At 33.5% G+C, this 25,544-nt stretch overlaps 1 protein-coding gene across 1 annotated transcript in view; it reads right to left on the reverse strand.

Moving 5' to 3' along the window:
• The window catches only part of LOC127709553 (uncharacterized), a 112,549-nt gene that overhangs the window by 16,409 nt on the left and 70,596 nt on the right, over positions 1-25,544 (reverse strand). Inside the window, exons 39-46 of the mRNA XM_052215159.1 lie at positions 25,307-25,465; positions 22,874-23,056; positions 22,164-22,337; positions 20,705-20,869; positions 17,238-17,399; positions 15,252-15,413; positions 6,660-6,782; positions 2,865-2,969 (exon numbers count right to left, since the gene is read on the reverse strand). Of these exons, the coding sequence (XP_052071119.1) occupies positions 2,865-2,969; positions 6,660-6,782; positions 15,252-15,413; positions 17,238-17,399; positions 20,705-20,869; positions 22,164-22,337; positions 22,874-23,056; positions 25,307-25,465 (1,233 nt within the window). The remainder of the gene's footprint in view (positions 1-2,864; positions 2,970-6,659; positions 6,783-15,251; positions 15,414-17,237; positions 17,400-20,704; positions 20,870-22,163; positions 22,338-22,873; positions 23,057-25,306; positions 25,466-25,544) is intronic.

Below are 25,544 nucleotides of genomic sequence, written 5' to 3' on the forward strand. Positions count from 1 at the left end.
GAGCAACAGTAGTAATCCCCTAACTGGTGTGGCATCACCAAATGACCAGTGACCAGTGATAAGAAGAGGAACAGTAGTAATCCTCTAACTGGTGTGGCTTCACCTAAAGACCAGTGACCAGTGATAAGAAGAGGAACAGTAATAATCCCCTAACTGGTTTGGTTTCACCTTAAGACCAGTGACCAGTGATAAGAAGAGGAACAGTATTTATTCCCTAACCAGTGTGGCTTCACCAAAAGACCAGTGACCAGTGATAAGAAGAGGAACAGTAGTAATCCCCTAACTGGTGTGGCATCACCAAAAGACCAGTGACCAGTGATAAGAAGAGGAACAGTAGTAATCCCCTAACCGGTGTGGCTTCACCTAAAGACCAGTGACCAGTGATAAGAAGAGGAACAGTAGTAATCCTCTAACCGGTGTGGCTTCACCTAAAGACCAGTGATTAGAAGAGGAACAGTAGTAATCCCCTAACTGGTTTGGCTTCACCAAAAGACCAGTGACCAGTGATAAGAAGAGCAACAGTAGTAATCCCCTAACCGGTGTGGCATCACCAAAAGACCAGTGACCAGTGATAAGAAGAGGAACAGTAGTAATCCTCTAACCGGTGTGGCTTCACCTAAAGACCAGTGATTAGAAGAGGAACAGTAGTAATCCCCTAACTGGTTTGGCTTCACCTAAAGACCAGTGACTAGTGATAAGAAGAGGAACAGTAGTAATCCCCTAACCGGTGTGGCTTCACCTAAAGACCAGTGACCAGTGATAAGAAGAGGAACAGTAGTAATTCCCTAACTGGTTTGGCTTCACCTTAAGACTAGTGACCGGTGATAAGAAGAGGAACAGTAGTAATCCCCTAACCGGTGTGGCTTCACCAAAAGACCAGTGACCAGTGATAAGAAGAGGAACAGTAGTAATCCCCTAACTGGTGTGGCTTCACCTACAGACCAGTGACCAGTGATAAGAAGAGCAACAGTAGTAATCCCCTAACTGGTGTGGCATCACCAAAAGACCAGTGACCAGTGATAAGAAGAGGAACAGTAGTAATCCTCTAACTGGTGTGGCTTCACCTAAAGACCAGTGACCAGTGATAAGAAGAGGAACAGTAGTAATCCCCTAACTGGTTTGGCTTCACCTTAAGACCAGTGACCAGTGATAAGAAGAGGAACAGTATTTATTCCCTAACCAGTGTGGCTTCACCAAAAGACCAGTGACCAGTGATAAGAAGAGGAACAGTAGTAATCCCCTAACCGATGTGGTCTCACCCAAAGACCAGTGATAAAAGAGGAACAGTAGTAATCCCCTAACCGGTTTGGCTTCACGTAGAGACCAGTGACCAGTGATAATAAGAGAAACAGCAGTAATCCCCTAACCAGTGTGGCTTCACCTAAAGACCAGTGATTAGAAGAGGAATAGTAGTAATCCCCTAACCGATGTGGTCTCACCCGAAGACCAGTGATTAGAAGAGGAATAGTAGTAATCCCCTAACCGATGTGGTCTCACCCAAAGACCAGTGATTAGAAGAGGAACAGTTGTAATCCCCTAACTGGTTTGGCTTCACCTAAAGACCAGTGACCAGTGATAAGAAGAGCAACAGTAGTAATCCCCTAACCGGTGTGGCTTCACCTTAAGACCAGTGACCAGTGATAAGAAGAGGAACAGTAGTAATCCCCTAACCAGTGTGGTCTCACCCAAAGACCAGTGATTAGAAGGAGAGCATTAGTAATCCCCTAACTGGTGTGGCTTCACCCAATGTCCAGTGATAAGAAGAGGAACAGTAGTAATCCCCTAACCAGTGTGGCCTCACCCAAAGACCAGTGATTAGAAGAGGAATAGTAGTAATCCCCTAACCGATGTGGTCTCACCTAAAGACCAGTGATTAGAAGAGGAACAGTAGTAATCCCCTAACCAGTTTGGCTTCACGTAGAGACCAGTGACCAGTGATAAGAAGAGAAACAGCAGTAATCCCCTAACCGGTGTGGCTTCACCTAAAGACCAGTGATTAGAATAGGAATAGTAGTAATCCCCTAACCAATGTGGTCTCACCCAAAGACCAGTGATTAGAAGAGGAACAGTAGTAATCCCCTAACTGGTTTGGCTTCACCTAAAGACCAGTGACCAGTGATAAGAAGAGCAACAGTAGTAATCCCTTAACCGGTGTGGCTTCACCTTAAGACCAGTGACCAGTGATAAGAAGAGGAACAGTAGTAATCCCCTAACCGGTGTGGCTTCACCTTAAGACCAGTGACCAGTGATAAGAAAAGGAACAGTAGTAATCCCCTAACCGGTGTGGTCTCACCCAAAGACCAGTGATTAGAAGGAGAGCATTAGTAATCCCCTAACTGGTGTGGCTTCACCCAATGTCCAGTGATAAGAAGAGGAACAGTAGTAATCCCCTAACCAGTGTGGCCTCACCCAAAGACCAGTGATTAGAAGAGGAACAGTAGTAATCCCCTAACTGGTGTGGCTTCACCCCAAGGCCAGTGCCAATTGGAAAGGATACTTTAGTGCATGGTGGAATCAAGAGTTAAAAATGTTGCAATACCATGTTGTACAACTAGATAGAGCAGAAGCAGTAACACAGAACTCAACATACCAGAAACCAAATTAAACTTAAAGCCTATTAACTAAGAAATATGGATAGATAAAGTGTACCAAATGAATATGACAACTAAATATCATAGTGGTAGACAAAATAAGCCTCTGAGAAACGGCTGTGGACCTGCACACCTATATCGACACAGAAAGTACGCTTTAAAATATTTCCCCTGAATGGAATAAGTTTTTAGGTTGATTTAAAAAAAAATTTGACATATACTTCACATCTCCTTTTATACTATTTAAAATATTAAAGAAGTTAGTTTACTTACATTTACGAGTTTGACATGTTGTTCCACTATATTCCTCAGGACATGAGCAGGATAGTGGCTTTCTGTTGCAGGTTCCATGTGAACAATAACCAGTATCACACTTATCTGAAAATATACAAAAAATGTTAACAATAAATTTATACAAAATCTAAAACCAACTGCTTTGAGGTTACAGTTTATTATCATAGTATCCAAACCTAAAGGACTTGTAATAATTAATTTTCAAATATGTCATATATCTGATTTATTTAGGTGAAACTGTATTAACTAAATATCATTTAATCCAGTTACCAGTATGTCAATAGTATTTACTTCTTGAACTCAGAAAGGCATAAGTGATCATTTTGGATATACATGTATACATAAACTTTTATATCTAGCCTTATTACAATGACAAAATCAAAATCAGCCAGTCTGTTACAAATCAAAATAAATTATATTCTTGTATTACATATGTATGCATTAATTGTTGATAGACTCTTGGCCATTATCAATCAACCAACACATGTCTCTCCAACATGGTCAAATCTGACATGCGACCTTGAGCAGTTGGTGGGCTACCTTGGGACCTAAAGTTTCACTTAAAATGACCTTTAATAATGTTTTAAACCAAGACTAAGATCAATTTGCTAATAAATGACCTGGTGTGTTTTGTAAAAGTTTCATTAAAATCAGGTCAGTTTTTTTAGGAACTAGGATGCTTACATTTATTGTAAACGTTAAAAGTCTGTTTGTTTTCAGTAAATATAACAAAAATTACCCCACCCACACCATACACAAACTTAAAGCAATGTCAAAGTCAATGGTTGCTTAGGGAAACTTAAAAATAATCAGATCAAAAATTTTCAGTAAATATAACAATAAAATGCTCCGCTGGGGCGCAGCTTGATACGACCGCAGAGGTCGAACCCTGAACAGTTGGGGCAAGTATGGACACAACATTCAAGCTTGATACAGCACTGAATTTGGATTGTAATTAAATATTTGACACAGCATAGGTTTCTGACACAGAATGAATGTGGTCTAAGAACTTAAATTTTTTTAATTTACCTATTTAAACCATATCATTATTATTTGCTTTTATATATAAATAAGAAATAACCAATTTAAAATGGAAAATTTTAAACAAAAAAAAGGAAAAAAAAATTCCCCCCCAAAAATTTTTTGAACCCCCTTATGATTCATCACACCCAAACTCAATCCCAGCCTTTCCTTTGTGGTATGGTACTTTGCAGTACAATTTCAGAGAGATTCATACTCATGAACACAAGTTATTGTCTGGAAACTAGAAAAATGCTTGTTTTTTTGCCCCTTTTTGGCCCCACATTCCTAAACGTTTAGGGCAATTACCCCCAAACTCAAACCCAGCTTTCCCTTTGTGATATGGAACCTTGTAGTACAATTTCATAAAGATCCATACACTTACACACAAGTTATTGTCCTGAAACTAGAAAAATGCTTGTTATTTTTGCTTGTTATTTTGCCCCTGGCCCTTAATTCCTAAAATGTTGAGGCAATTACCCCCAAAATCAATCACAGCCTTCCCTTTGTGGTATGGTACCTTGCAGTACAATTTCAGAGAGATCCATACACTTGAACACAAGTTATTGTCTGGAAACTAGAAAAATGCTTATTTTTGGCCCCTTATTCCTAAACGTTTTAGGTAATTACCCCCAAACTCAATTCCAGCTTTCCCTTTGTGATATGGAACCTTGTAGTACAATTTCATAAAGATCCATACATTTACACACAAGTTATTGTCATGAAACTAGAAAACTGCTTGTTTTTTGCCCCTTTTTTGCCTCTAATTCCTAAAATTTGGAGGCAATTACCCCCAAAATCAATCCCAGCATTCCCTTTGTAATATGGAACCTTGTGGTACTATGTCAGAGAGATCCATACACTTACACACAAGTTATTGTCATGAAACTAGAAAACTGCTTGTTTTTTGCCCCTTTTTGGCCCCTAATTCCTAAAATTTGGAGGCAATTACCCCCAAAATCAATCCCAGCATTCCCTTTGTGATATGGAACCTTGTGGTACTATGTCAGAGAGATCCATACACTTACACATAAGTTATTGTCATGAAACTAAAAAAATGCTTGTTTTTGCCACTTTTTGGCCCCTAATTCCTAAATTTGGAGGCAATTACCCTCAAAATTAATCCCAGCATTCCCTTTGTGATATGGAACCTTGTGGTACAATGTCAGAGAGATCCATACACTAACACACAAGTTATGTCTGGAAGTTACAAAAATGCTTATTTTTGGCCCCTAATTCCTTAACTGTTGGTACCATAACCCCCAAAATCAATCCCCACCTTCCTTTTGTGGTATTGAACCTTATAGTAAAATTTCATAGAGATCCATTCACTTAAACTAAAGTTAGAGTGCAAAAACCAATGTGTCTTCGGACAACGACGCCGACGACCAGACGCCAACGTCATCCCAATATACGACCGCAAAATTTTTTCGCGGCCGTATAAAAATTACCCCACCCACACCATACACAAACTTAAAGCAATGTCAAAGTCAATGGTTGCTTAGGGAAACTTAAAAATAATCAGATCAAAAATTAAATAAGAGGTGCACAGTACCAATATATTGTTATGATTCAGAGGTTTCATATAATATGATATGGGGTTAGGGAGCACTTGCAAATACAAATTGGGTACCTCTGAGATCATAAAAAAATAAAGGACATACTTTGTACAGCCATTCACAGGTGAGAAGAGTATATTTTGTAACAATGATTCTTTGAAAGTGTCACTGAAATGAAGAAATCAGGTGTCTTGGAGTAAGGGAGATAACCAAAGGAGCTCAAGTAATATACAACTTGCTTTCTTCAACAACAAAAAAGAAAAAACAATCAAGAACTCTAGAACACCTCATATTTGAATGTTAATTCTCATACTAAAACATTTAAATTATCTTAGTTGATAAAGTAAGATATCCAACTAGCTGCGGAACCGTAGCTCTTAGGTCCTATAGAACATTTGTACTTTGTTGAACATTTTAATTGTGGTTCACCTATACCCAAGAAATATTTGACAATTTCCAGACTATAGAGCTACAGATCTTTCCTATTTCAAAATGTTTGGAATTGAGACCCAGGTTCAGGTTGCACTTATTTCCAAAATTTTTATTTTTTATCACCAGTGCATTTCTTGTCAATGTATATAGTTCATTTCATTAGATATTTTTCTTTGGTATGACTTACCTATTTATGTTTGAATATTCAATTCCTAGACACAATTTTCTCATTGTTTCCTTTTGTATATATGTCTCCGCCTATTTTGTTTGGGTTGAAACAAACTATATACATTGACAAGCTATGCACAGGCGATAAACAATTTTTGGAAATAAGTGCAACATGACCCTGGGTCGCATTTTAAATGTTTTGAAATAGGAAAAATCTGTAGCTCTATGGTCTGCAAATTGTTAAAAAATATCATAAGGACCTTAGATCTACGGTTCCGCAGCTAATTTCCAACAAAATGGGCATTATCAGATTTTTTTTTTTATCTCTTTACAAAATGTTATTATGAAATTTCTGTCTTTATACAAAATATCAGCAATAAAGAAATAACATCTACAGTCAAACTCTGCATTATCAAGCTCAAAACAGAATATAATCAGTCCTAGGAATAGAATCTTACAAAAAGAAAATAACACCTATAAATTTCCTGCATCTGAAGTGCTTTTCAGCATATTTGAGAATGTTAAAGCAGCAGTTGTGTCCCTTTCACATTTGTTGACAGGGTTGTAAGATTTAAATACAAAAATTTTAACTTACGTTTACATACACCCTTTTGTTTTACATGATCAGTGATACACACACAGATAAATCCACCAACTACATTGTCTTGACAAATTGAGGTGGCAGTACAGTTATTCTTCGTCTTATCATCACAGTAACCTAAATAATCAAAATATGGTGGACTCTACAGTCAATCAACATATTTAAAACCATTACCAAATACTTGGTCTATTAATCAATAAGATAAATAAATTATTCATTAAACCAACTTATTTTCGCGGATACTTTCTCGTTTATCCCTTCCTAGCCCATTTCACAGCAATATAATTTCACGTTTTTCAAATTTACTTGTAGTTAAATAAGGAAAGATACCAGTTTTACATATTTGCGACAAGTAATATTCACGTTATTTTTCTACTCATGAATCATGAAAATAAATTGCTCAAGAAAATTAGTTGGTTTACAATATTCATTTCCATAGCAGATCCTTTCCATTATACTTACATTTTCCCTACCTAGATAATGTTTTTACCAAGGGCATCCAACCTTATATTGTTATTCCATCATTGCATCTTGTTTTATTAGTTACACAGTGTGCTAGTGACCTAATACGGTATATATGGGGTGGAATTTACTGACCCCATATATAAATATTTAATTAGGTCACTAGCACACTGTGTAACAAATTTATCTTACCGACTATCTTAACATGTGGCATTTGACTAGTGGCCTATCAAAGTGATCAAGTCTTCAATATAAAGAACCTACTTCCATTGGTCTATCCAAAAACAAATGCCAACAGTAACAACTTGTTAGCTTTTAATAATAATAATAATAATAATAATAAATTCTTTATTTAAAGAGGGTAAACACAGTTAGTTACAATTACTAATCTTCCCTGAGGCCCTCATATACAATACAAGTAAAAAAATAAAGCAAACATACAACATATTAACACATAGTCCGTTCACCATCGTATAGTCATGATAGTTCAGTGTACATGTACCATTAGAACATATAAAACAGTTACAGAGTTCATGTAGTAAATAGATATTATCTACAAATCAAAATCATACATTCTAAAAAAGTAATAGTTGCAATCATTTCAAGACTGAATATTGGCACTGCCTCAAGTATCGTTTTATAATTTGTTTAAAACAAAAAGTGTTTTGCACTTTACGCATTTCATATAGTAGTCCGTTCCATAAAACTGATCCAGAATAAGCAAAAGATTTTTTAAACAGTTCAGTTTTTGGCTTAGGAACTATCAAATTACCTTGAGTAACACACCTTAAAGCATAAGGATTATGAACAGATATAAGTTGAAACTTTTGAAGTAGGTACTGTGGTACTTCTTTCCGCATACATTTATATAGCAGTATTTGTGGTATTTGATTCTATTTTCTACTGTCATCCATCCAAGTTCTTTAAATAAGGGGCTGATGGGGATAAAGGGTCTGCAACAAGAATTAATCTTGCTGCTCTTTTTTGAAGTTTTAATATTCTTATTATCCCTTCATTTTTACATTCTCCCCAAACAATACAGCAGTAATCGATGAGCGGCAGAATATACCCGTTATAATATGCTTTCCTGGCATTTTAAAATATCTAAAATTTCTTTAATTTAGAAAGAAGTTATATTCTTGATGAAATGCTAGCACAAAGGAGAGGGGGCTCTAAGGGGCAAAATTGGCCCCACTTCCAAATCTATTGATATTTCTTTCAATTGATATCTATGATATGGAGCTTATAAAACACCAAGGATTTAATAGTTATCTTTTGCCGTTTTCTTGTTATGACGTCATAAAAATGGTATGCCGACTAAGCTAAAATATCAGCTTTTTGCATATTTTATCCTTTTTTTATGAATTGTGTACTTTTTACAACAGATTAAACCTTAAATAATCAACGTGAATACATTATTACTAGTGTAACATTGTATTTATACAATGAAGAACAAAATTGATATAAAGTTTAACTATTTAATATCAGTAATATAGTTGCTATGGTAACAACAAAGTTAAAATTTTGTTCTATGTATGACTAAATTACAGAATTTTTTTCACAAGAGAGAATCAACAAGTATTGTTTGTGTATTCTTTTACCTTGAATAACCAAAATGAGTATTGTGTGTACTTTTATGTAGCCTGTTGATAAAAACAAAAAGAAGGTATAACATTTAAATCGTACAGTACTAAGTATAGAGATAATATATGAATAAAGTTCGCAATTTCATAAACTATACATTTCAACAATTTCTCAACCTTCTTAAAACTGAAATATTCTTAGCACGTTTATCTTTATTAACTTTTCACATGTTCTTCATATCAAATTAAAAAATATAATGTGCATCCCCCTACCCCACCCCCACCCCCACCCCATTTTTTTATTACCTCAACCTTCTTTTTTTAAATGTTGCCAAGGTTACAAGTGCTACATCAGGAGATAGTATATCAGATCAACAAAACTGTTGATTAAGAAACTCGTCTTACTAGACAATGATTATGATTTTTTTTTTAAACAACAGTTATCACAAATTCAGGTATTATGCTATCAATAATAATTATGCCAGTTTGGTGTAACAATTTGTTCGAATTTACCAATTTAACTATTGCAATAAATGTCTTCCCTTCTATATTCGACATCTGCAGATACACATGAAACTTGAATTGAAATCATTTCAATTGTTGTTTAAGATTTTCCGTACTGAAATTAAGCATGATTGAATATTAAATATAATGAAAAAACTTCTTAAGTATCACCATTAAAAAATTTAGAAAAATCTCAGTCAAGCCATCATATTTGACATTTGTTTTTTGCTTTAGAAATGTTAAAGGAAGTACATGTATATATCAGGCAAAAACACTTTAACTGCTGTTCTTTTCTATAAAATTGACAGTTGTTGGTAATATTCCACATAGTGGTACCCTGATACCGACGTACGTCAGTTTCATTTCCAACAATGACATACAAAACAAAATTGACATTATACGATATGCCCTATATGGCCAAGTAATTGTTCAGTATAGAATACAAATGTTTAATGTTTACTCCTCAGGTTCACTGTCACTATCATCAATGACTTCAGGCTGATTAGCATCATGGACATAGTCCCTCCATTGCTTTGCTTGATTTCCTTTGCAACTTTGATGCCGGTAAAAACTGAGAAACCATATCACTGAGGAAATATGACTACAAGTGCCAACAATTCGAGCTCCGGCCTTGCAAGTACAGTACCAAGCCTTTATGCAGCAGTCATCGTATGTAATCCATAGATTATGCGATTTGCTGCTTGTATGCCTACTTGCCATTCTAACCCTAATGAGTTGATGTCCCTGTTGCATGACTTCATAGTATTCGTCATTTTCTAAATGTTCCTCAGTATAACTCTTAGCTAGTTTAAGCTGGTATACACCGAGCGTTATGTCCCTGATGTCCTCCTCCGATAGCTTCGGAAAATCTTCAACTGAATCGTTGCCGTCTATTTTTTGCCACCTACCACTTCTGGAATGCAAGTTTTCATTTGATACTCGTTCCATGAGCTCATTTTTCTTCTTTGACATGTGAAGCATTTTTGTACCTAAGAGAAGGTCTTCAGTTTCATTACCAGAATTAAGTGGTGGTCTATACTTATTACATATGGCACTGACAAAACGTGTATATTCACCAGCATACGGTATAAGGGAATTGGGTAGTACTTTGTCAAGCAATCGCCACTGCTTGATTCTACCATTAACGGACTCAACAACCCAGCGGACCTTTGTTACTAGACGTGTTGTGTTACCATCTTCAACCGAAAGTTGCTTCTCGTTACGTTTGAGAAAGCTTGGCATTTTAATTTGAATACCAAATTCTTCTAAAAGGTCGATACTGTCCCGAAATCCCCGATCAACCACAACAACATCATTTGTTTCAAACCATTCCTTAATTTTCTCCAAGTTATTTTTAAAAATTGAGTTCAAAATTTTGGCATCATTGTTTTTGCTGTTACAAAGGTAGGGTCCAATCACACTTACAATGTATCCAGTAGTAGTTACAAACATCATTGGCTTAATCAGGTTGCGGTATTTGTGCATGCTATATGTACTACGTTGAAATTTAAATTGTCCACTCTTTTGTATGTAAATATAAGTACCATCAATTACGAGTATAGCAGTTGTGTTTGTGATATCACCAAATAGTGTTTGTGCCAGTGGACGAGTGTGGTTTTGTATAACACTTTCTCTGGATACATGATCAAAACCTAAATATTTTGGTGTAAAGTGCTGTTTAACTGCATCTCTTGCGGATGATATAGCTTTCCTGATAGAATCTTTGCTTATATTAAACAAAGTTGCTAATATCTTATTAGACATCCCCGAACGAAGTTTGGTCAAAAATATACCAATGCATGTTCTCATGCTTCGTACTCGAGTATCTCTTATAGATGAGTTTGGAATGTGAGAACATAAGTCTTCAAAATCAGTTATTGTTAAGCCAGTCAAATTTCGAAAATCTGTGTCATTTAAAGAAGAAGATTTATCAAAGTCAATTCTAGCGTTTTTATTTTTTAAAGCATGTTCTCTAATTGTATCGATCAATTCAAGTAGTCCGCTGCGATTGAAGTCAGAAACAGTATACACACTTGTTATGTCTTCGTTAGCTTCTTTTGTAAAACCTTCAGTACATAAATGACGAGGACAGCAACGTGATCCGGCAGGAATAATTATATTCTTTTCCAAAAATGTGTTAAATCGTGCTTCTTGGGGAACAACCATAAGTTTTGGACCACGCTTTTTGCAAAGACAACATTGTGCATGACCTTTAATTGTTGAAGAAATAGGAAGCGATATTGATAAAGGAGAACTTAATTTTGCTCTTTTAGGTGCGGATGGTGGCATAAAATCAGGATCATTTGTATTTGTATCAGTTGTAAGAACAGTTGGTGTATTTACTTGTGCTTGCTCTTCTCTGTAGTATTTCCGTCGACAAGTATCACATATAACGTCATCATCATTAGGTAAAACAAGGAAACTCTTACTGAGAAAATTGCGCAGATTTTTATTTGCTTCTCCACACAAAGGTCTTCTTTTTCCAGGTTTTGTTCTTTTTTCACACAATATACATTTAAAATCTTTTCGTCCCTTTCTTATGTTGTCCATTCTGAAAAAAAAACAACATAAGAGGATACAAATAATATTTGGTACATTCAATTGCAAAATCTATTCAACTCCTAAACAATTTCATTGCAATCTGTTTTTGTTAAATATATATGTGTTAACTGTATTGCAAAATCTAACGTTAGCCTGTGCTAAAAGAATATTGGTGAAATAACATGATTAAATTTAATGATTATTATTGTAAAGAAGAGAATAGAAATAACCGTTTATGAATATAGGCGGAATACATTTTACAATGTGTTGTGCAGAATAGCCATATTAAATGGGGAGGCGAATAAATAAGACAGCAAACCAACTACAGAGAATACCAGAACATTTTCGACATAAGACAAGCCCGGCACTGTAATGACTGTTCAGCATAAATTGCTTTTTTAAGTAACAGTCATGTTGAGGTTTTATGTTTGATGTTTGTTATTCACATAACACAAAATTTAGATCAAATATAATAAATTCCTTTGAAGATGAAACTCTGTCTGTCACTCTTCTTAATAGCGTAGATTATGCAAGCCAGTGCATCACATGAAATTTTCATAAGATTTTCCATAGTAGAAATAACATTCTAAGTTGTCAAATTCATCGATGTATTTGGTTATATGAATATTAAATGAATGTATTGACATCCAGTGGCAAATATTTCATACATTTTCAGACTATAACATAATGTAATCCATATTTTATACTTTTACTTCTGGATGCTGCGCATAAATATCTAATTTTAAATCTGGTTTCGCAATGCTTCTAATTGAACTATTAATCTTCTGCACTCAGTATCAAATAATCGATTGCATAAAACTATATAGATACTTACTCATTTTTAATTCTACAAGGAAATTATCATGTAATAATTTAGGTCCACTGTCTGCAGAATCCATTTATGTCTAAAAATCAAAAAAAAAAAAAAAATCATGTCTTTATATATATTGGTGCATGTTGATTTTGTTTCTTTTTTTTATATCTATCATGAAAGTCAACAGAAGGAACTTTCCTCTTTAGCACATATACCATTTCTTCATGAGTAAAACACGTGCAAATCTGTCGATAATGATACTATAGTACATGTAGCTTGAGAATTAACAATTAACAAAGTTCGGGTATATACTTTTATTTATCTTTTTTTTTAATTTTTTGTTGTTTAAGGTGTCTTTACAAAATTATTGATAAATGATAATATGATTTAAAACGACAAATGTAAAAAATTACGAAACGATGAAAAAAAAAAAATTGGTCAAGATGAGACTCGAACGTAAATCCTTTTCTTACTAACGTAGCGTGTAGGCGATATGAACCACACTGCCACATCAACTACATGACGTTAATAACTCATATTTATCATTTTGATTCATAAACGGACGGAACAATATTATTTCGTTTTCATTTCTTTACTACTTATTTACGATTCAACTAAATTGTTTATATCATTGATATGGCCATTTCATAATTGTTGATTATGTCATGGTCTAAATTATTTTTGTTTTATACCAAACAGACCATGCAGACGTGCAAAATGAAAATGAAGTTTTCGTCTACTGTGCCGTGGAATTTTATACGTGTTTAGTAATCTGTGTTCCGTTTTAAATACTTAATTTTGAATAACTTTGAAGCAATTAATAGAAAATAAATCATATAATTAAAATTTTGTTTTTATTTCGATTTTTCTTAGAGATAATTATATGAAAAGATGGAAGAACTTTTTACGTGACATGTTCATGCTGTAGTTTATGCATAACTTACCTTTCACGAGATACGAATTCCACCATTTTCAAAAATATGATCACATCTTTTAAATTATATTAAGTTCTTTCAATTCTGTCTGGTAATATCAAGTATTTAACGAATGATACGCTGATTTCTATTCCGCTATAAAAAGCTTCTTAACAACAGCTCTAGTAAAATTCCGTGCGTCAGTTCCGTAATCGTTTACAACAAATATACGCAAGGGCCAGGATATGCTTGAGAGGCTATGTTATATATATATATACCCAAAAAAATGAAGACAAACACTTTGTTATTTACTATCTATAGCCAAACTTTATTGTTATCAACCATTGACAAAAAATTCTGTTAAAAAAATACATCTGTTCCTGGTCAACTCTTTGTCTGACAAAATTTGCGTACCGGTATATATGAAAAACGGACGATAATTTTAAATTTTTGATGCCCGTTTGAGCAAGTTTTTAATTGAAATTCAGTATGAGCGCAGCTTTGCCCCATGAAAATATTTCAACATAAGATGCTTTTTGTTGATATTATTGCTCTGACAAAATATTTTGTTGGGGCAAGAATGCGCTGGTACTTTTTTTCGTAAAAAAACTTAGTGAAAATGACTAGAAAATTGCGAAAAGCCAGCAAATATGCACGTGAAGTGATGTCAAAACACAGCATTGTGACGTCATAACTACAAAAAAACATTTTTTTCATAAAATGAATATGTCCAACGCAAAAAGAAAGCCATACACATACGAATAAGTAGAATTTGAAAAATTCTCGAAATTGAGGCCAATATTGGCCATTATAGCCCCTTCTCCTTTGATCAATTTGATTTGTCCAGCTAAGTATGCTGTCAATTTTAACACCTAATAATTTTTCACATGATGAATTTTGTAGTGTTTCTGAATTGATTTGTAAATTTGGTTGAAAAGATTGAGTTGATAACTTCTGACTTGTTCCAGTAACCAAACATTTTGTTTTTTTAGTATTGATGAACATATTATTCATTTTGCACCATTCTTCAACTCTGCATATATCATCTTGTACATCATGATGTAAATTTTCTATGTTTTTCCCGGATTTATGAAGAGTAGTATCATCAGCATACAAGTCTGTTTTACAATTTTTAATGCAAAGGGGAAGGTCATTTATAAATAAGACAAAAAATAGAAGAGCTAGTATAGATCCTTGGGGGACACCAAATTTCACATCTTTTTTTATCAGAATTAACATTGCAAATGTTTACTTGCTGTGTTCTATTACTTAGGTATGACCTGAAAAAAATGATTTTTTATAATCTGGTTTTACTTCAAACCACATTGTTTCAATACCTCCTATTTCAATGTTGTTTAATGTGTTTTCTGCATTTATTTCAAACGTTCATCATCAATTTCTTCGTCTGTTGTCTGGGCGAAAGGTTTCAGATTTTTCCTCAACATCGTGTTGTTTTTATAAAGGACGCAACACCACTACTAACCGTGTATTAATATAAACCACGCCTACTAACCCCATATTAAATATACACAGTCTCCAAGAATCGCTTTTAACCAATGATATTCCTAGAAATGTATAGATGAGATAATTCTAGTTTCAGGATGACAGTTGAAATTTAATCTCATAGAATATGCTTAGACATGGTACAAATATAAATCTGTATGACCCAGCCATCTTTGTGGGAAGATATAAAACAATTAAAATAATCCCTAAATATTTTAGGGTTCATTGCCTTACACTACCAATATTTTATGTATGAATTACTTACTCTTACAAGCACCTAGGCTAACACTTCCAATTTGTTCTGTATATTTGCCATTAGGACACAGCTTACAATTAAATCCTCCGGTATTGTCTTGGTAATGATGCAATTTACATTTTACACATTTATTTGTTCCAGTGTTCAGATATTCTCCTAAGTTGCAAGGAGCTGAAATAACATATTTTATATTCAATGAGTTAATGGAAAAATAATGAGAGCAAATTTTGAATTAAAAAAGCATATTCTCAAAGTAAACATTTGTGTCTATGAATAAAAAGAAATGTGGGTTATATTACAATGAGACAGCAACTCTAGTAATTTTAGTGTGATCACTTTGATATCTTTAGACCATAACAAATGTAATCATTCTGGTATCTTCATACCGTTAAAGTTTAATTACTTTGCTATCTTAAGACCATTCTAATGTTATCACTTTGGTATCTTTGGATCATACTGGTGTAATAACTTTGCTATCTTTAGGCCATAGTAGTGGAATCACTTTGGTATCTTTGGATCATACTGGTGTAATAACTTTGCTATCTTTAGACCATTCTAATGTTATCACTTTGGTATCTTTGGATTATACTGGTGTAATAACTTTGCTATCTTTAGGCCATAGTAGTGGAATCACTTTGGTATCTTTGAATCATACTGGTGTAATAACTTTGCTATCTTTAGACCATTCTAATGTTATCACTTTGGTATCTTTGGATTATACTGGTGTAATAACTTTGCTATCTTTAGGCCATAGTAGTGGAATCACTTTGGTATCTTTGGATCATACTGGTGTAATAACTTTGCTATCTTTAGGCCATAGTAGTGGAATCACTTTGGTATCTTTGGATCATACTGGTGTAATAACTTTGCTATCTTTAGACCATTCTAATGTTATCACTTTGGTATCTTTGGATTATACTGGTGTAATAACTTTGCTATCTTTAGGCCATAGTAGTGGAATCACTTTGGTATCTTTGGATCAAACTGGTGTGATAACCTTGCTATCTTTAGGCCATAGTAGTGGAATCACTTTGGTATCTTTGGATCATACTGGTGTAATAACTTTGCTATCTTTAGGCCATAGTAGTGGAATCACTTTGGTATCTTTGGATCATACTGGTGTAATGGCTTTGCTATTTTTAGGCCATAGTAGTGGAATCACTTTGGAATTTTTACACCACACAAGTGAAATCATTTTGATACCATACCTGCCAACTTTTCAAAATCTCCATGGGGGATTTTGAGCGCAAGAGGAACTTATGATCCTCTTATATTGTCATAAGTGTTTTTAATCTACTACTATATTGTTTGAATGAGTATGTATGTGCTTAAATACCCCTTTAACTCTTTATAATGCCTGTTTTGAGGTGTTCAGTTTATAAAATAAAAAATCTAAAAATTCAGGTCACCACCTCTCATTGGGGATATCCCCCATAAATCGGGATAGTTGGCAGGTCTTTAGACTGTACTAGTGTGATAATTTTGGCCATAGAAGTGGAATGAATCTTTTTGGTATCTTTAGAATCCCTAGTGTAATCCATTTTGTATCATCAGACCATACTAGTGCAATCATTTTGGTATCTTTGGTGTAATTACTTTTGTATCTTGAGACCATAGTAGTGTAATCAATCTGTTAACTTTATACTAAACTAGTGTAATTACTTAAAGAACTTTTTTACCATAGCAGTGTATCGCTTTGATATCTTTAGACCACTGAAGTTTAATCGCTTTGATATCTTTAGACCTTAGTAGTGAATCACTTTGGTGTCTTTAGACCGTTGTAGTGTAATCAGCTTGGTGTTTTTAGACCGTAATAGTGTAATCACTTTGGTATGAAGAAATCATGTATTGTAATCACTCTAATAAGTTTAGAGCCCGGAAGTGTAATCAGTTTTGTATCTTTATAAAAAATTGTAGTGTTATATTTCTAGCAATGTTAGACCAGAGAAGTGTTATCACTTTTGACAGCATAGAAACTTGGGTCTATATACTTACATTGGTTACACATGGATGATGATATAGATCCAGTCTTAGCAGTAGTATATCCATTTGGACAGGTTCGACAGCTTAATCCACTCTTGTCTTTATCTCTGTACTTTCCGACAGGACAAGGACGACAGACTGAACCATCATGATCATAACCAGATGGACAATCACCTGAAAGTTTATATACTGGGTACGTTATGACACTCAAATCATCATTCGAACCAACAACTAAATCAGGGGTGTTTAAAGTTCATTGGCAACTATCATATATATGGTAACATTTCAAAATTAATTATACCCTGGTTTCTATCAGTCTGAAAGTCTGCTTTTAATTTGTTTTTTTTTTAAGTATTATTGCAATGTTAAAAGAAGAAATGCGTTTATAAATATGTGGCAATTCTTTTAACCATACAAATAAGTTGTCATTATTTGGTCAGAGATGTTTTTCTAGGTATGTCTCATTTTCTCCAAAGTTGTATGACATATGAAACATTTACCCTTCATCCCCTTCATAAGCTTAAACCTGGTTGATGGATGAGACATTGACCTATCCTCCTGTTTACTAGTTTAAACCTTGTTTATAGGTATTAGACATTAACCCTTCCTCCCATTTACAAGTTTAATCCTTGTTCCGGTTTATGGGTACAACATTTACCCTTCCTCCCATTTACAAGTTTAAACCATGTTTAAAGGTAAAAATTCATTTCAATTTGAAAACATTCAGAAACTATCAGGATTAAAAATAAGATACAAAACAGACAGAGTGTAATCATTTAATCTTGAATTCAAGATAATTCAATGTCTAGTTTCTCAGAAGAATTTCAAAGTGACAGCAAACCAGCATACAAACAAAACATATGTAAAAACTAGTTATCAACAACTGACACACATCCACACCCAGTGTTCTCCCAGGCTGTTTTAGTGCTGCAGTATTCAGCGCTATCGCAATTCTCTGCTGTTCTATTGAACTGAGCGCAGCGCTATCCAAATCAATTGCGTCACTATATTTTTTTTTATTTTATTTTTTTTTTAAATTTCCCGCTTATATTTTGCTTTGATCACGTGATCGTCTGGTTTACTATTTCTGATTGCGTTATTTGCTTTGTATAATGTAACATCACGGGACCAGTTTAATAAATTTTAAAAAATGGCGTCTTTGCAAAATCAAAATAAACGAAGAAATCAACATTATCATCCATTTTTTTATTTAAAAAGAATATAAAGAAGCCAATATGTATGGAATAAGATGAAATAAATGGACCACATTTACCAACAACACTCACAAACTTGTTTTACTAGTTTTGATCAAACAATTATTTTAAACAACGATCAAATTGGCTTCAATGTGCAAGTCTTTGGACTTTGAAGTATTATCTCCTAATCGAACTAATAATTGTTTAATCAGCAATACTACAGTAATAAATTTTACCATTTGAAAACAATTAGGATATGATTAGAAAAACAAACCCCAAGCCGATACTAGACTTGAGAAAAAAAAATCACTTTGTCCACTATGGGTGAAGCTAGTCCAAATAATTATGAAGTCTTGCAAGGTTATTTAAATTTTTTCTGCGACGCCTTCCTACGACGTCATAATGCTGAAGCCATTTTTTACGTCTGAACTTTGAGAGAGAATTTTGGGGGGATCTTTGAGACCCAATTTTGGCATGAAATCTTCATTGCTGGCTAGAAATTTTTGCATAGTTACAAAATCTTACCTTTTTTGTGCTTATTGATTCAAAATATTTCCAGAAATATCTAAAAGAAATGATAAAATAAGATACCATTCCATTTGAGGTGAGCAAATATTTACTTTAATTTCAAAATGGTTTCCCAGAATTTCCAAAATACGTCACTTCCAGAGAGTATAGAATATCAAAATTGATAAAATTTGATGGACCCGAATTTCCGGAACGTTCGATTTGTATTATTCGGAAATTCAGGTCCTTCAAATTTTAACGATTTTTATATTTTATACTCTCTGGAAGTGACGTATTTTGGAAATTCTGGGAAACCATTTTGAAATTAAAGTAAATATTTGCTCACCTCAAATGGAATGGTATCTTATTTTATCATTTCTTTTGGATATTTCTGGAAATATTTTGAATCAATAATCTAACAGGAGATGCCAAAATTGGTTCTCAAAGTCCAGACGTAAAAAATGGCTTCAGCGTTATGACGTCGCAGGAAGGCGTCACAGAAAAAAAATTAAAATAGCATTGCAAGACGTCATAATTATTTGGACTAGGGTGAAGCCCACAGGCACTTGTTTCTATCCATGGGAAGATCCACTATCAACGCATCTTCCCATGGATAGAAACAAGTGCCTGTGGTGAAGCCATACGAATGTAATAAAATGGTGATCATAAAAATGAGAAATCATAATGTTTCAAAATGTCAACTCCTGTCAAAAGTCGTAATGTTAATAGTACACTGCTCCAGTAGGTTACAAAACCCAACACAGAAACTGACAATGACGTGGTTGTGGGTCCTACATGTTCTACTTGTACAGCATCACCTATTAAGAAATCTTCACATCGCCAGTCTGGTGTTGACCCTTCATGGAAAAATACTTTTCCTTGGGTTTTGTACACGGATAAAGAGAATGGTTAATGTATGCTACAGTTAAATCATGATAATGAATAACTTATTTTTGTTTGATTATCTGAATTCACAATGGAGATGAAAAAAGAATCTATTTTCAAACATTAACATTTACAAACAAAGGGGTAACTTCCATCAGAACAACATTACAAGAGCAAACATCAGCAGCATGTTCTATAAAAACATCATAACAAACCCATTACAAACGAACCGTGCGCCGCGACAAAGTTACTGAGAATAGTCGAAAATCACGCGCTTACCACAGCGCTATCAAAAAATCCTGGGGAGAACACTGACACCATATGTTGTACTCCCAAAACCATTCATAAATTCTTAAGAAAACATATATAACCATCTTGAAATTCATAGGTTGTATATTGAGTATAATGTGTATGAAGTCTATCATTCTATACACAGTTTATACTAAATACCCAGGCATAAACCCACTCAGCTGATGAGGTATACCTATTAGCAGATTGTGTTGTGTCATTATTACGCTGTGAAAAGTGTGTGACTAAAATTGATGTGTTTCCCTTTATAAGGGATTGTATGATATAATATTACTGTTTCACTAAATAAGTTACTGTGAATTCATTATTATTTGTTGGATACCAATTTCATGGATTTCATGGCTATCGTTAAACTACAAATCATAATGTTCAACAAAGCACAAATTTTCTATAGTCTTGTATGGAAACTTAAGCAAAACTAGGAAATCAAATATCCACAAAATACATTTTTCCTCAATCCACAAATATTGGTATTCTCCAAACTAAATGAATCAACAGCAATTCTTACAATCTACTTGCCTCAATGGACATATTAGTTACAATGGCAAACTCTAGCCATTTCACTTTGTACTGCATACTTACGGATACAGATACTGACATTAGTCGACCCAGTGGTGGCTGTCGTATACCCATCAGGGCATGGTGTACAAGAGTCTTGCCATTTAAGGTGGTTATATGTTCCCACTGGGCAGGGTGTACATCTATTATTGACAGAGTTTCTGTATGTGCCAGGCTGTGTACAGTTTCCTTAAAATATAAGAATTGTTTATATACAAAAGATTTCACCTTGATTTTTATTTCCGATTCAAAATAAGATAAAAATAAAAATCCCAAAATTATTTGGTGAATTGGCTCCATCTAAGAGCTAGTTCCAAAAATTGGTAAAAAGTTTTGAATTCAAATCATTTTCATTAAAATATAATGTAAATCAGACTTAAATCTCTAATCATTTTATTAAAACATAATCTAGAAAAAGATGGGGGACAAATAAGAAAATTTCAAAATAAGAAAATCCATGATATTTCTATTCAAAAAATTTGATTTTTACTAAAATTCTTGCTAAAACAAAACTCAGTTCTCAAAATTCTTCTTTTTTGACAACAAATAAGCATCTGCAGTTTACCTAAATAGGACAACACTCACAGGGTTGACTTTATAGACTTTTTAAGGAGTGAATGTTATTCTATAGGATTAAACGCCTTTTTAAAGGAATTTGTTGGTGTATAATCTACACCAAGTTACTCATAAACAAATAAAAGTCTGAAGGACTTTATTGATATGTTTGTGAGTGACTTGGTCCAGTTTATACACCAATAAATTCCTTTTAAAATGCTTTTAATCCTTATAATTTTTAAGATAAGGAATTTAAATTTCCCCACTAGTAACCTCTATCACATGTAAATTGTATATTAGTGTCATTGATTTGGCCTGGCCCATGAATATATTTTTTGGTAAACACAAAAAACTGTACTCCATGAAATTTGCTATCTGATAAAAAAATCATTCAAATGAATATTTTGTGTTTATTATATAATTTAACGATGAACGAGAATTGAAAATAAATATTTTAAACATCGAGGCAGTTTGTGCTATTATCGCTGCCATCTTTTTTACGTTGGTTACAAAAAGTAGTTCCTTCAATGTCGTCTATCCAAAAATGAATAACTTCAAGAGCCACTACCGGAAGCCTTCTCGACCAATCATATAAACGTATTCCCTAATATGCAAATCATATAAGAATTATTAATCAATCATTAAAATGTTTCCAACTAAGTTTCAAGACCTTGATTTAAAGAGATGATGTCATGTTGGAAACCTTAATGTTGCAATGGAATTAATGTCTTCATGAACCTTAAAAAAATGGTTCTGCATACTTTCAGATATCCATCCAAGAATTTCAGTCGATTCTAAAAAAAAAATGCATCAAATTCTTCACCTTAGTATGACAAACTCAACTAATTTGTCTTATAATTGTTCATAAAACTAAGACACTTAATGTACATAAGCATTTGATATATCATTTAAGTTTGATCAAACTTACTGACAATACAGTTATTTATATTAGTGGCTCCTAATTCAGAAGTGATGAAATCCAAGGGACATAACTGGCATGATCTCATCTTTCTATCTGAACCATCTCTATAGTAACCAATCGCACATGTACGACATGACAGAGGGTCTGATGGATTTATCTCACTCCCACTGGCACAATCAACTTGAAAACAAAATTATACATGCAATATGTGCACAGCTGCTTTCATTAACATGATGAACTTTGAAATATTGTTCACAAGTGATTACCCTGCAATAAGAATTTGGTAAACAGGAATTTGATGAGGCATAATTTGAAAAAGTATCATACAGTAAAGCATGTTCTCATGAAAATTGATACAAAGTTTCAGGTAGCTCTTATCTGTAGCTTCTGAGAAAAAATAACTGTTTCTCTCCATTCATTATTAATAACCCCAAGACATTTTATTTTGTGTCTGTACCTTCTTAGAGCATGTATTGTTCATTGTCAAATAGTCAAAATTATAAAATTCTTCTTTTAAAAAAGTACATTATTATAATGTAATAAAGACATCCACACTTGTGGAATGTGCCAAATTTGTTGATTTTGTATTGGAATTGTTATTACATATTTTCATGCTGTGGTTATCACAATCATTATAAAACTTAATTCCAAGGATTGAGCCAACGCTGACCCTCGATGAGCCTACTCCTTTTACTACAGTCCCAAAAGACACATACGTTTACAGTGTAATTTAGTCTGTGCATTTTGTAGGTCAAATGTAGTATATCCAGTTCCACAATAAATACAATTGTGTTGTCTCGTGGATGGTTGGTAATAATCGTATCCACAAACTTCACATTGTCTATCACAGTTGTAATTGGTACATCTACTCACAAGTTTATACCCTGCAGGACAGTCCGCTAAAAGATATAAAAAAAAAAGATATTCTTTTGTCACAGTCAGATAAAATACAAATACAGAAAAACAATACCAATCTGATACAAATGTTGTTCAGACCTACAGACCACTCATTTTTAACGACATTGATGGTCTAGCACGGTTGGCGATTATAAGGTGCACAGTTTTCTCTGCTTTCTTTTTATTTGAACCCGTCGGCCAGAAACTTGTTAATTTCTGGTAATATTAATTATTTGGAAAACAAAAAGGCCTGGATTGGTGTAATTTTTAATCAACACCATTGTCCTATATTAGATATATATAAAGTTGAATTATTTGATATGTCATTTTTACGTTGTGCCGGATTACAAATTGGACCTGGTTATTTTAGTAGAATAGATAGGACCAACATATGTAATTATTCATATTAAAATTACGTATAGGACCAGCATATTTATGTAATAGACTATTTTCATATTACCGACTTTTGACTCCAGATTATATAATTTGTCGACTGGTTACCTTGGACATCATGGTATTAAGTCAGGTAAGAGCAAGCTAAAGAAGTAAAACCAAGCTTTCAATTGGTACAATTTTGGGGGAAAATTACCTGCTTAACATTTTTTTTTCACTACAAAATCATCGGAAAACAGTAAACTTTCCCCTCAAATTACACCGATTATATGTTTGATTTTACTTATTTTGGTTGCTCTTACTTGACCGAGTACCATGATGTCCAAGGTAACCAGTCGACAAATTATATAATCCGGAGTCAAAAGTCGGTAATATGAAAATAGTCTATTAGTAATATCAAACTTACGTATAAAATAGGACCAACATATGTAATTAGTAATATCAAACTTACGTATAATATAGGACCAACATATGTAATTAGTAATATCAAACTTACGTATAATATAGAACCAACATATGTAATTAGTAATATCAAACTTACGTATAATATAGGACCAACATATGTAATTAGTAATATCAAACTTACGTATAATATAGGACCAACATATGTAATTAGTAATACCAAACTTACGTATAATATAGGACCAACATATATAATTAGTAATACCAAACTTACATATAATATACCGTAATCGGGCTTGTATAGTTTGCACTGGTACATAGTCCGCACCCCCTTCTCCCCACGAAATTTCAGGTAAAAAAACTTTTTGTAACTGTTAGAAAAGGTCTAATGAAACTCCGTAATTTCAAATCGTGTGCGGTCGTTTGCGGTATTTTCTTGGAAAAACCTGTTTTCCATCATCAAACAGAAGCTGAAACTGCTTGTAAATGATTCTAGAACACTTCATGATTGTTAAAATAAGTTTAAATCACTTAAAAAACAATTTAGAAACTTGTGTATGTTTAAACCAGAAGTTTGAATAGCACGTGTAAAAGAAGAAAAAAAACAGTGAGCGTCGAAATCCGTACATGATAGATATCACTAAAATACGACTTTGGAAGTAAAACAGTTCCATCCTTATGTAAAACAGTCCTTAATGCATCTAACACATTAATGTTTGAAGGGTCTTAAGCTAATACAGACCATATTAGTCAGTATGAAACGCCAATACTGAACGAACAATAACCGATTACGTTTTGTAGTTTACAAATCGTAAGCTGGTTTACGGTTGTCTTTTTAACTATTTTTGTATCGTTTCAATCAAGCAGATACCAGTTTATTTCAACCAATGCATTGAAAAGAAACGAGAAATTTGTAATGAAGCGTTTAGTTTTTAAATTTATCAGTATTTATTTGATATTGAATAGAAATAACTTATGAATATGGATGAGTTAAAATTATTAGTTTGAAAAATCATAAGAGCGCCCTCTACAATATCAATAACAAAGATGGCGGAAAGTAAACAAACCACCTCGCCCGCGAAATTGAACTTTTTCTCTTATTTCTTGCTTATTGTACTCTATAGCCCGCACCCCGTCTGGAAGGTCCAATTTTGGAGAATAAAACCGCGGACTATACAAGCCTTTTAACGGTAGGACCAACATATGTAATTAGTAATATCAAACTTACGTATAATATAGGACCAACATATGAAATTAGTAATATCAAACTTACGTATAATATAGGACCAACATATGTAATTAGTAATACCAAACTTACGTATAATATAGGACCAACATGTGTAATTAGTAATATCAAACTTACGAATAATATACGACCAACATAATTATGCAATTAGTAATATCAAACTTGCGTATAATATAGGATCAACATTTGAAATAAGTAACATCAAACTTACGTATATTACAATCAAGAAAACTAGTGGCTGCAAAATCTGATGTAATTTTCCCCTTAGGACACTTTGTACAACTACTGGCTTTCTTTTCAGATTTATAATAACCTATCTGACATTTGACACAGCCACCAAATGTATCTTCATATCCAGGATCACAACTAACTATAATCAAAAATCAAACTTCTTTGTTTATAAATACAACTGCAAAACAGTACTATGACAAGAAATTGAGATCATTGGA

The sequence above is a fragment of the Mytilus californianus genome, unplaced genomic scaffold, assembly GCF_021869535.1.
Source record: "Mytilus californianus isolate M0D057914Y unplaced genomic scaffold, xbMytCali1.0.p SCAF_7, whole genome shotgun sequence".
In the NCBI taxonomy this organism is placed as follows: domain Eukaryota; kingdom Metazoa; phylum Mollusca; class Bivalvia; order Mytilida; family Mytilidae; genus Mytilus; species Mytilus californianus.